Source organism: Scyliorhinus canicula, chromosome 13, assembly GCF_902713615.1.
Source record: "Scyliorhinus canicula chromosome 13, sScyCan1.1, whole genome shotgun sequence".
Lineage (NCBI taxonomy): Eukaryota > Metazoa > Chordata > Chondrichthyes > Carcharhiniformes > Scyliorhinidae > Scyliorhinus > Scyliorhinus canicula.
In genome coordinates, this window is record NC_052158.1 from 60,165,830 (window position 1) to 60,177,983 (window position 12,154).

The 12,154-nt window shown below is 44.1% G+C and overlaps 1 protein-coding gene across 4 annotated transcripts in view; it reads right to left on the reverse strand.

The window, feature by feature from the left end:
- Nucleotides 1–12,154, reverse strand: part of atg4b (autophagy related 4B, cysteine peptidase) — a 108,774-nt gene that overhangs the window by 37,976 nt on the left and 58,644 nt on the right. For all 4 annotated transcript variants that reach the window (XR_005462919.1, XM_038816890.1, XM_038816889.1 and 1 more), the window contains one exon: nt 9,765–9,836. Coding sequence is in view for 2 of the 4 variants with exons in the window: in XM_038816890.1 (XP_038672818.1) it covers nt 9,765–9,836 (72 nt within the window). In the remaining 2 variants the exon portion in view is untranslated. Of the gene's footprint in view, nt 1–9,764; nt 9,837–12,154 lie in introns of those variants that run through there.

A 12,154-nucleotide genomic window follows, 5' to 3' on the forward strand; every position in this document is an offset into this window, starting at 1 on the left:
GAATTCCTTTTGGCAAATCATACTGAGTGAAAAACTGAATCAACTCCTCAATCACAACTTTCAAAGTGATCTTTTTCAATCAAGTGGAAAAATCCATGATGATCAAGAGATACTCATGATCCAATTTGACAGGGGTCTAACACAGTCCACAAGAACCATACTAAATGATTCAATAAATGCGGATATTGATATTAATGGGACTGGCTTGATTAAAGGTTGTCGTTTTCCAACTATCTGACATGTGTGACATGTCTTACAAAAGTTAACCACAGTCAGCTTCTGCTGACAAAAATGCACTAATCCGCCATTATATAAGCCTGAGTCTTCCGAATAGCCAAATGACATGCGACCAGAATCTCAGGATGTAATGATGCACTTTCACAGACTTCATTAGAAACACAAAAGGTATTTATCAATAGTCGAAATTGTACAGCAATAGAGCAGCCAGCACAGCTGCCCTTAGCCCCCACATATCTCCTTGGATGATTGCAGACAAAATCCCAATTGGTCATCCAAGTCATGTGGCCCTTACTCTGCTGTTTCCCTTAAAGGAACAATCACCACAATCCTTCTCCTTTAACTCCTTTGTACAATTTTCAATAACTAATTTACTCAATCCTAAATTTCTAACTAAATATTATATATACATGAGTTGGAAAATTATAAATCGAGTCTGAGAGACTTTTCTGTTTCTTGTCAAGCAGCATAATGCTGTTGGCCGAGATATTCCCCAGGATCATTATCAGGAAAGGCAATAATAAGTACCACTTCTCACACAGGAAGTTCATTACTACTTGCTTCCATGGAGACATGAGCCATGTCTACATCAGGTCGTACTTAGGGGTTCAAAAATATTTCTTGATGGCAACACTGATTGCTGGAGTGTCTCTCTACTCCTCAAATGGCCCATGTGTTTATGAATGATCCATCCCTCCATGGCGGATTGGTTAGCACGGTGGCACAGTGGTTAGCACGATGGCACACTGGTTAGCACTGCTGCCTCACGCTCCAGGGACCTGGGTTCAAGTCCAGCCTCGGGTGACTGTCAGTGTGGAGTTTGCACTTTCTCCCTGTGCCTGCAAGGGTTTCCTGTGTGTGCTCTGGTTTCCTCCCACAGTCCAAAGATGTGCAGGTTAGGTCGATTGGCCATGATCAATTGCCTCTTAGTGTCCAAACGGTTAGAGGTTAGGTTGGGTTACTGGGTTAAGGGGTAGAGTGGGGTCTGACCCGAGGTACCTAGGTAGGGTTCCCTTTCAGAGGGGCAGTGCAGACTCGATGGGCTGAATGGCCTCCTTCTGCACTGTAGTGATTCTGTGATTCTATGACAGGGGTCTGGTGACAATAATTCCAGGCACCTAACTTGATCCACCACTGAAGTTTCATGTAATGTACTTAATATGGGTTTTTTATTGTTCCAGTGGTGGTGAGATCTTGAGGCTTGTATGTTTAAACATAGATACTTTTATTGATGGCTCTTCCATACAGGCATGCTGCTTACCGAGTTCTTTCCCAGACTGTTCTCTGACCATGTGACCACATACATCATTGTGGGTGATGCCACTCTCCAGTCCCACGCTGGGCATTGCTCTAACGAGCACCTTACATTATAATTAATGTAGGCTCATATCATCACAATACAACAAAGTCTCGAAAGGTCTTTCACAATTTTGGTCTGTCACGTGTGAAGGAATGTTACTGTTTCTGGTGCTTAGGTCATATGATAAAGTTTTGTCTCTTTTCAGCATTTCAATTCAGCATCTTTTTCATCGACCATTTCATCATATGGGTTCTTGTGCTTTTTTATTCGCTTAACCATTTCAGCAATCTTGTTCTGACACGTAATCTCAGTTTATTTCTGTCTGAATTGCTGATACTGTGTCAATTTAATGCTTTTACTTCTGCAGTTAATTTCCCATTGTCAAGATTCCCTTCTTCAAGCTCTTATCCTCCTGATTCAATTCTTCACTGGATTTGCTCTTATACTCTTGTGTTTTTGTGGAGTATCTTCTAATCCCTTCTCACTAAATAACAACAAACAAAGAACAAAGAAAAGTACAGCACAGGAACAGGCCCTTCGGCCCTCCAAGCCCGTGCCGACCATGCTGCCCGACTAAACTACAATCTTCTACACTTCCTGGGTCCGTATCCCTCTATTCCCATCCTGTTCACGTATTTATCAAGATGCCCCTTAAATGTCACTATCGTGCCTGCTTCCACCATCTCCTCCGGCAGCGAGTTCCAGGCACTCACTACCCTCTGTGTAAAAAAACTTGCCTCGTACATCTACTCTAAACCTTGCCCCTCACACCTTAATCCTATGTCCCCTAGTAATTGACCCCTCTACCCTGGGGAAAAGCCTCTGACGATCCACTCTGTCTATGCCCCTCATAATTTTGTAGACCTCTATCAGGTCGCCCCTCAACCTCCGTCGTTCCAGTGAGAACAAACCAAGTTTATTCAACCGCTCCTCATAGCTAATGCCCTCCATACCAGGCAACGTCCTGGTAAATTTCTTCTGCACCCTCTCTAAAGCCTCCACATCCTTCTGGTAGTGTGGCGACCATAATTGAACACTATACTCCAAGTGTGACCTAACTAAGGTTCTATACAGCTGCAACATGACTTGCCAATTCTTATACTCAATGCCCTGGCCAATGAAGGCAAGCATGCCGTATGCTTTCTTGACGACCTTCTCCATCTGTGTTGCCCCTTTCAGTGACCTGTGGACCTATACACCTAGATCTTTCTGACTTTCAATACTCTTGAGGGTTCTACCATTCACTGTATATTCCCTACCTGTATTAGACCTTCCAAAATGCATTACCTCACGTTTGTCCTGATTAAACTCCATCTGCCATCGCTCCGCCCAAGTCTCCAAACGGTCTTAATCCTGCTCTCTCCTCTGACAGTCCTCATTGCTATCCACAATTCCACCAACCTTTGTGTGGTCTGCAAACTTACTAATCAGACCAGTTACATTTTCCTCCAAATCATATCTATACTACGAACACCAAAGGTCCCAGCACTGATCCCTGCGGAACACCACTAGTCACAGCCCTCCAATTAGAAAAGCACCCTTCCATTGCTACTCTCTGCCTTCTATGACCTAGCCAGTTCTGTATCCACCTTGCCAGCTCACCACTGATCCCGTGTGACTTAACCTTTTGTACCAGTCCACCATGAGGGACCTTGTCAAAGGCCTTACTGAAGTCCATATAGACAACATCTACTGCCCTACCTGCATCAATCATCTTTGTGACGTCTTTGAAAAAGTCTATCAAGTTAGTAAGACACAACCTCCTGTTCAAAAAACCATGCTGCCTCTCACTAATACATCCGTTTGTTTCCAAATGGGAGTAGATCCTGTCTAGAAGAATTCTCTCCAGTAATTTCCCTACCACTGACATAAGGCTCACCGGCCTGTAGTTCCCTGGATTATCCTTGCTACTCTTCTTAAACAAAGGAACAACATTGGCTATTCTCCAGTCCTCCGGGACATCATCTGAAGACAGTGAGGATCCAAAGGTTTCTGTCAGGGCCTCAGCAATTTCCTCTCTTGCCTCCTTCAGTATTCTGGGGTAGATCACATCAGGCCCTGGGGACTTATCGACCGTAATATTTTTCAAGACGCCCAACACCTCGTCTTTTTGGATCTCAATGTGACCCAGGCTATCTACACACTCTTCTCCAGACTCAACATTCACCAATTCCTTCCCTTTGGTGAATACTGATGCAAAGTATTCATTTAGTACCTCGCCCATTTCCTCTGGCTCCACACATAGATTCCCTTGCCTATCCTTCAGTTGGCCAACCCTTTCCCTGGCTACCCTCTTGCTTTTTATGGACGTGTAAAAAGCCTTGGGATTTTCCTTAACCCTATTTGCCAATGACTTTTCATGACGTCTTCGAGCTCTCCTGACTCCTGCTTAAGTTCCTTCCTACTTTCCTTATATTCCACACAGGCTTCGTCTGTTCCCAGCCTTCTAGCCCTGACAAATGTCTCCTTTTTCTTTTTGACGAGGCCTACAATATCTCTCGTTATCCAAGGTTCCTGAAATTTGCCGTATTTATCCTTCTTCCTCACAGGAACATGCCGGTCCTGAATTCCTTTCAACTGACACTTGAAAGCCTCCCACATGTCAGATGTTGATTTATCCTCAAACAACCGCCCCCAATCCAGGTTCTTCAGTTCCTGCCTAATATTGTTATGAGCCTTCCCCCAATTTAGCACATTCACCCGAGGACCACTCTTATCCTTGTCCATCAGCACATTAAAACTTACTGAATTGTGGTCACTGTTCTCGAAATGCTCCCCTACTGAAACTTCGACCACCTGACCGGGCTCATTCCCCAATACCAGGTCCAGTACAGCCCTTCCCTAGTTGGACTGTCTACATATCGTTTTAAGATGCCCTCCTGGATGCTCCTTACAAACTCTGCCCCGTCTAAGCCCCTAGCACTAAGTGAGTCCCAGTCAATATTGGGGAAGTTGAAGTCTCCCATCACAACAACCCTGTTGTTTTTACTCTTTTCCAAAATTTGTCTAACTATCTGCTCCTCTATCTCCCACTGGCTGTTAGGAGGCCTGGCGTAAACCCCCAACATTGTGACTCCATCCTTCTTATTCCTGATCTCTACCATATAGCCTCACTGCCCTCTTGAGGTGTCCTCCCGCAGTACAGCTGTGATATTCTCCCGAACCAGTAGCGCAACTCTGCCACCCCTTTTACATCCCCCTCTATCCCGCCTGAAACATCTAAATCCTGGAACGTTTAGCTGCCAATCCTGTCCTTCCCTCAACCAGATGGGTTAGTAAATTTGCAGATGGCACGAAGGTCGGTGGAGTTGTGGATAGTGCTGAAGGATGTTATAGGATACAGAGGGACATAGATAAGCTGCAGAGCTGGGCTGAGAGGTGGCAGATGGAGTTTAATGCGGAAAAGTGTGAGGTGGTTCACTTTGGAAGGAGTAACAGGAATGCAGAGTACTGGGCTAATGGCAAGATTCTTGGTAGTGTAGATGAACAGAGAGATCTCGGCATCCAGGTACATAAATCCCTGAAAGTTGCCACCCAGGTTAATAGGGCTGTTAAGAAAGCATATGGTGTGCTAGCCTTTATCAGTAGGGGGATTGAGTTTCGGAGCCACAAGGTCATGCTGCAGCTGTACATAACTCTGGTGTGGCCGCTCCTGGAGTACTGCGTGTAGTTCTGGTCACCACATTATAGGAAGGATGTGGAAGCTTTGGAAAGGGTTCAGAGGAGATTTACTAGGATGTTGCCTGGTATGGAGGGAAGGTCTTACGAGGAAAGGCTCAGGGACTTGAGGTTGTTTTCGTTAGAGAGGCGAAGGCTGAGAGGTGACTTAATAGAGACATAAGATAGTCAGAGGGTTAGATAGGGTGGACAGTGAGAGTCTCTTTCCTCGGATGGTGATGACCAACACGAGGGGACATAGCTTTAAATTGAGGAGTAGTAGATATAGGACAGATGTCAGAGCCAGTTTCTTTACTCAGAGAGTAGTAGGGGTGTGGAACGCCCTGATTGCAACAGTAGTAGACTCGCCAACTTTAAGGGCATTTAAGTGGGCACTGGATAGACATATGGATGAAAATGGAATAGCGTAGGTCAGATAGGCTTCAGATGGTTTCACAGGTCGGCGCAACATTGAGGGCCGAAGGGCCCGTACTGCGCTGTAATGTTCTATGTTCTAGGTCTCTGTAATGGCAACAACATCATAGTTCCAAGTACTAATCCAAGCTCTAAGTTCATCTGCATTACCCGTAATACTTCTTGCATTAAAACACATGCACTTCAGGCCACCAGACCCGCTGTGTTCAGCAACATCTCCCTGTCTGCTCTGCCTCAGAGCCATACTGGCCCTATTCCCTAGTTCTCCCTCAATGCTTTCAACTTCTGACCTATTGCTCCGGTGCCCACCCCCCTGCCATACTAGTTTAACACTCCCTAGCAAACCTCGCGGCCAGGATATTTATGCCTCTCCAGTTTAGATGCAACCCGTCCTCTTATACAGGTCACACCTGCCCCGGAAGAGCTCCCAGTGGTCCAGATAACGGAACCCTCCCTCCTACACCAGCTGTTTAGCCACTTGTTTAGCTGCCATATCTTCCCATTTCTAGCCTCACTGGCACGTGGCACAGGGAGTAATCCCGAGATTACAACCTTAAAGGTCCTGTCTTTTAACTTTCTGCCTAGCTCCCTGAACTCCTGCTGCAGGACCTCATGCCCCTTCCTGCCTATGTCGTTAGTACCAATATGTACAACGACCTCTGCCTGTTTGCCCTCCCCCTTCAGGATGCCCGCTACCCGTTCGGAGACATCCTGGACCCTGGCACCAGGGAGGCAGCATACCATCCTGGAGTCTCTTTGACGTCCACAGAAGCGCCTATCTGTGACCCTGAATATAGAGTTCCCTATGACTATTGCTCTTCTGCGCTTTGACCCTCCCTTCTGAACTTCAGAGCCAGCCGTGGTGCCACTGCTCTGGCTGCTGCTGTTTTCCCCTGATAGGCTATCCCCCCGACAGTATCCAAAGGGGTATACCTATTTGAGAGGGGGACAACCACAGGGGATTCCTGCACTGACTGCCTGCCCTTTCTGGTGGTCACCCATTTCTCTGCCTGAACCTTGGGTGTGACCACATTTATACAACTGCTATCTATGATCCTTTTCCGCCACCTGCATGCTCCTAAGTGCATCCAACTGCTGCTCCAACCGAACCATGCGGTCTGTGAGGAGCTCCAGTTGGGTGCACTTTCTGCAGATGAAGCCATCCGGGACGCTGGAAGCCTCCCGGACCTGCCCATCTCACAGTCAGAGCACTGCACCCCTCTAATTGGCATTGCGTCAATTAGTTAGTAAATTAAATTTAAAAGTTAAAAAAAAGTTACTGTGAACTATATGTTTCCTAGCACTAGATTTCTACTATCTCTGGCTTAGATACCCCTCTAAATTATTATTAAGTAATTATGTTTAATTAGTTTAACAATACATAATTTTTAAATTTAGTGTAGCTTCCCAACCAGCCAATCAGGTCACAGCTTTACTGTGATATCACTTCAGTTTCTCCCCCACAGCAACACAATTTGAAAAAGTAATAAAAATAAATAAAAATCACTTACCTTCCCAGTTTCTCAGATGCTCTCTGGTTCTCTCCCTGCAGATTAAAAGTTACAGGCCAGAAGAAAGAGAGAACAAAACAGGGAAAAAGCACCTTCTCCCACTCTGCACCGAGTGCACCTGCACAGGGGCTGTTTAGCACAGGGCTAAATCACTGGCTTTGAAAGCAGACCAAGCAGGCCAGCAGCACGGTTTGATTCCCGTAACAGCCTCCCCGAATAGGCGCCGGAATGTGGCGACTAGGAGCTTTTACAGTAACTTCATTTGAAGCCTACTCGTGACAATAAGCGATTTTCATTTCATTTTTTTTCATTTTTCAATTACCTCACTGCACCAAATTACCAAGTTCCAAATTCCCACTCTGGATGCGTCTCACTCCGGCTGTGTCTCCTCAACTTGCGCAAAACTTCTCTCCTCAACTTGCGAATATTGCTTGCCAGATCAAACGACGAGGGGTTTGCTATAGGCCAATCTTACATTTCACTGCCAATGTAAATTTGCATCCTTTCCTCTTTCCAATTCTGTCTATTTCTTTTCCTTTTCCTAATCTCTTTTTCTAACTTCACCATTTCTAATTATTCCCTTTTCCATCTAATTCAAGCTCTCTCACTATTGGCTGGTACCAGAGGTCGACAGACGAGATGCCAGTTTCTGATCCTCCGTTCCTTGATCCTGGAGGACGGACCGTTGCTGCCCTGTCAAATGGCCAAGTGACAAAAGATGCGGCAGACCTTCCTGAGGCGACGCAGAGTATCGCCTTCTCTCCTGCCGGCAGCCGAGATCTGTCATTGCCTCCACAAGTAACCGCCCAGAGAGTAAGACTCCTTTCTTTTTAGCACGGTGGCGCAGTGGTTAGCACTGCTGCCTCACGGCACCGAGGTCCCATGTTTGATCCCGACTTTGGGTCACAGTCCATGTGAAGTTTGCACATTCTCCCTGTGTTTGTATGAGTTTCGCCCCCACAACCCAAAGATGTGGGGGCTAGGTGGATTGGTCATGTAAATTGCCCCTTAATTGGGTACTCTAAATTTATTTTAAGAAAGACTTCTTTCTTTAGAAGGGGCGATGCTGAGAGGTGACCTAAAGAGATCTTTAAAATTATGAAGTTGTTTAAAAGGGTAGAGAAGATGGTTTCATTTGTGAGGGAGACCAAATTATAGTCATAGTTACAGTCATAATTATATGGCAATCACTACGAAATCCAGTTAGAAATTTGGGAGAAACATCTTTCCCCATTGAGGGCAAGCTAGATAACTGCAGGAGAGAGAAAGGAATACAAAGATATACTGACAGGATAAGAAGTTGGCTCATGTGGTGCATTTTGGGCCAAATAAGCTTGTGAAACACAGGAACAGGAGTAGGCCATTCTATACTTCCATCAATCAACTCGATCAAGGTTGATCTATATCTGTAACTCCAGCCTCCCACTTTGGTTCTGTAACTGTCAGCATTCTTCCCGACAAAAGTCTACAAATCTCAGTTTTGACATTTTCATATGACGTTTAGCCTCAACAGCCTTGGAGTTGAGGCTCCCAGATTTCCACTGTGTGTGAAGATGCACCGTGTCATCACCTCTGAATGACCTGGTGTTTACAGCAATCTTAGATATATGGTTATTCTTTCATCCAAGTTATGTGCTGTGAACTCGATGCACTAAAATGGCAATGAGGATTGGTTAAGAACGCAAAAAGGTTTTACCAGTCCCTGAAATAAAAATAAAAATGAAGGGATTCTCTTTTACTCAGAGGGTTGCGAATCTTTGGAATTCTCTAACCCAAAGGGCTGTGGAAGCTCAATCATTGAGTACGTTTCAAGTATAGGTTGACAGACTCCTAAATGCCAATTACTTAAAGGGATATGGAGTTAGTATGGGGGGGGGGGGGGGGGGGGGGGGGGGAGAAGAGAAAGGCATCAAAGTGGATGATCAGCTATGATTATATTGAATGGCAGAGCAGGCTTGGTAGGCTGGATACCTACTCCATGTTCCGAAAATGCTGCAAACACTGCCTCTCCTCAGATGCAGCCAGACCTAACAGAGTCAAAAGTTTCAGTTCTATGACCTTTATCAGACCACGGAATCATAGAATCCCTACAGTGCAGAAGGAGGCCATTTGGCCCATCGAGACAGCACTGACCCTCTGAAAGAGCACCTACTCCCACTCCCCGTCCTATCCCCGTAATCCCCCCTAACCTGCACATCTTTGGACTGTGAGTGGACACTGGAGCACCCCGAGGAAACCTACACAGACACGGGGAGAATATGCAAACTCCACAATTTGCATCGGTACCCAAGGCTGGAATTGAACCCGGGTCCCTAAAGCTGTGATGCAGCAGTGCTAACCATTATGCCACTATTCCGCCAGAACTGGAAAAATTAATTGACCTGATTATTAGACTCCTGCCTGTAGTTCACTATATGTTATTCATTGTTCCAAGAATGGATGTGGTCCAAAACCTAAAAGATCAGCTACTGTCACAATAGTGCCTATTCTTTCTGATTTTAATGACTTTCAATCTCTGAACTATGCATCATTCACATGCAAAAAATCTCTTACAGGAAGGAAGTGCAAGACTGTTTTACAATCCAATGAATTTCAATTGGGAAAGACAGGTAATAAATACCTACCAATGGGTGAGAAACTCTTCCTGTACGTAAACCAAAGCCGTGAAGTGACATCTGCAAATATCTCATCTTTATCTGCAGGAAGACAAAAGGAGTAGTCACACAATAAAGATGGAACACACCATCACACATTGGCCTTTATACTTCAATTTGACTACAAGGCTGGATTTTTAAAAATAAAAGATGAATTTGTATTAATAAAGTTGTATTCACTTTCGTTTGGTTTCGCTTTCACATTTGACTGCTGTGGACTCAGACAGGAGAATGAAGTGTTTTGGCCTGGCTCTCTCTAGTTTCATTTTAAATATCTGTTCCAGTAAAAATCACCTTGGTGGTAGTGTTAAGATACAGCTTGCTTTCTGGAAGGGTTTAAACCTGCTGGTGAGACGGGGTCAGAATCTCAGCAAAAGCCAGTCTTATTTAAGTGAGAATGCAGAGTGCTGGACCACGCCCTTGAAAAAGGGTTTTTGGTTTATGGGATTTTGTTTTTGAATTGGAACAGTTAGGGGGAATTCATTAAGTGTTATACATAGATTACTGTAGAAGTGGAGTATCTTTATATTTGTCATTGATAAAAATTATTGCTGTTTGGTTATATATAAATGTTAACTAAGTTATTAGAATAAAGCTTATTTTGATTAAAGTGTCTAATAACACCTGAAAGTTAGGCTCTTCTGTTCACCCTAGCCAAATTCAACAAAAAGTTATAGGTCAGGTGAACTCCATAATACACTTTGGAGTTTTTAACCCTGGCCCATAACACAACAATGAGATAAATGGCCAATTGTTATATTTTGGTAATGGATGATGGATAATGATCAGCCATGACACTGGGACGAACTGCCGGTTCTCCTTCTATTGTGTGCATGAGCTGTTTTTGCTTCAACATGTGGATAAGGCCATGATTTATCATCTCAGCAGAAAAACAACCCTCAGACAATGCAGCACTTCCTCAGTATTGCATTTGGATATCAAACGAGTTGACATGTTGAAATCCAGCCCTGATGCTCAAACAGATTTATTTCAATGGCTACTGTCTGCTGACTTCCTGAAAGAGATATGTTATCTTGTGCCATCTTCTGACAATACAAACTTTCATTTTCTATCCTGCTTTCACAACTTCCAAATATCCGCTAGAGCTTCACTGCTAATTAAGTACATTTGTAGTCAATTTGTTCACAGCAAGATCTCACATACAGCAATGAGATAAATGTCCAGATAATCTGCTTTAGTGATGCTAGCTATAGGATAAATGCTTGGAGAACTATCTGCCTCTTCTTCGAAATAGCGCCATGGGATCTTTTACATTATTCAGAGGGCGAAAATGGAGCCTCCACTACTGTTTACTTACGCAGATTTTACTGCGGCAGATTGAAACTTGTTTTATTAAACAGTGCAACTAGATGGAGATACAGAGGAACAATGGATACAAGTTAACCTGGGATTTCAATTCTCAAGTACAAGTTTATATTTTGCGATTACGGTCAAACCGAATATATATATATGGACAGAATATGAAAAGCATGAAAGATTATTTCAACGGGAATTGGATATTTGAGAAAGTAGAATGTTAAAGGGTGCAGGAAAAGACAAGGGTTTAGGTAACATCAGTTGAAGAGCGTGGACAATCCAAATGATGCTGTTCTGTACAGTGATTGAGTACCAGTAAATGAGGAATGGGCTGGAATGATCACCAAACCTCATTTGGTCTCGTGGAAACATCGAGCGGATTCTACCGTATGAAGATTTGAACATTCAGTAAAATTGAGGCACAGCAAGATTGAGGACTTCACTTTTCGTCACCGAGAGCTCCTGTGGCTTTACCTACAGGTTAGCTGAGGCCTGGGATGCAGTGTAAGGGGCCTTCCTGCTTGTTTTTCTTTATTTTCTTTTTAATCCCTTATTTCCACTTTATTTTAATTTGTGGTTACATTTTTTTAAATAAATTTGTTTGGGGGTTTTTGAACAAAGTATATTTACCGTTATGTACACAGGAGAAGAGACGTATATATATATATACACACATGTATAGAAGAGAAGGGCACACCCAAACATAACAAAGGAAATAGTAAATAATAAAAAAAAACAATAAAAAATAAAATAGAATAACTATTGGTATTGTGCACCAGCTCAGCAGCAGCAACTCTGTACACCTGGCAAAATTATTTACAACACATAAGTGGGCAACTATTTGGGGGGGGGTGGGGGGGGGGGGTGGAGACTGAGGAGGTAAATATACATTTGGGTGCCGGAGAAACAATTACAGAGGGCAATACTCGAATGGATTTGGTGTTGGTGTTGTCGCTTGCTTCTCCCGGATGGATCTCGCTGCCGTCTTGCGCTCACCTCCGCTTCTGCCGTTCCTCCCGTCTTTCGTCTTTATTCTCCTCATT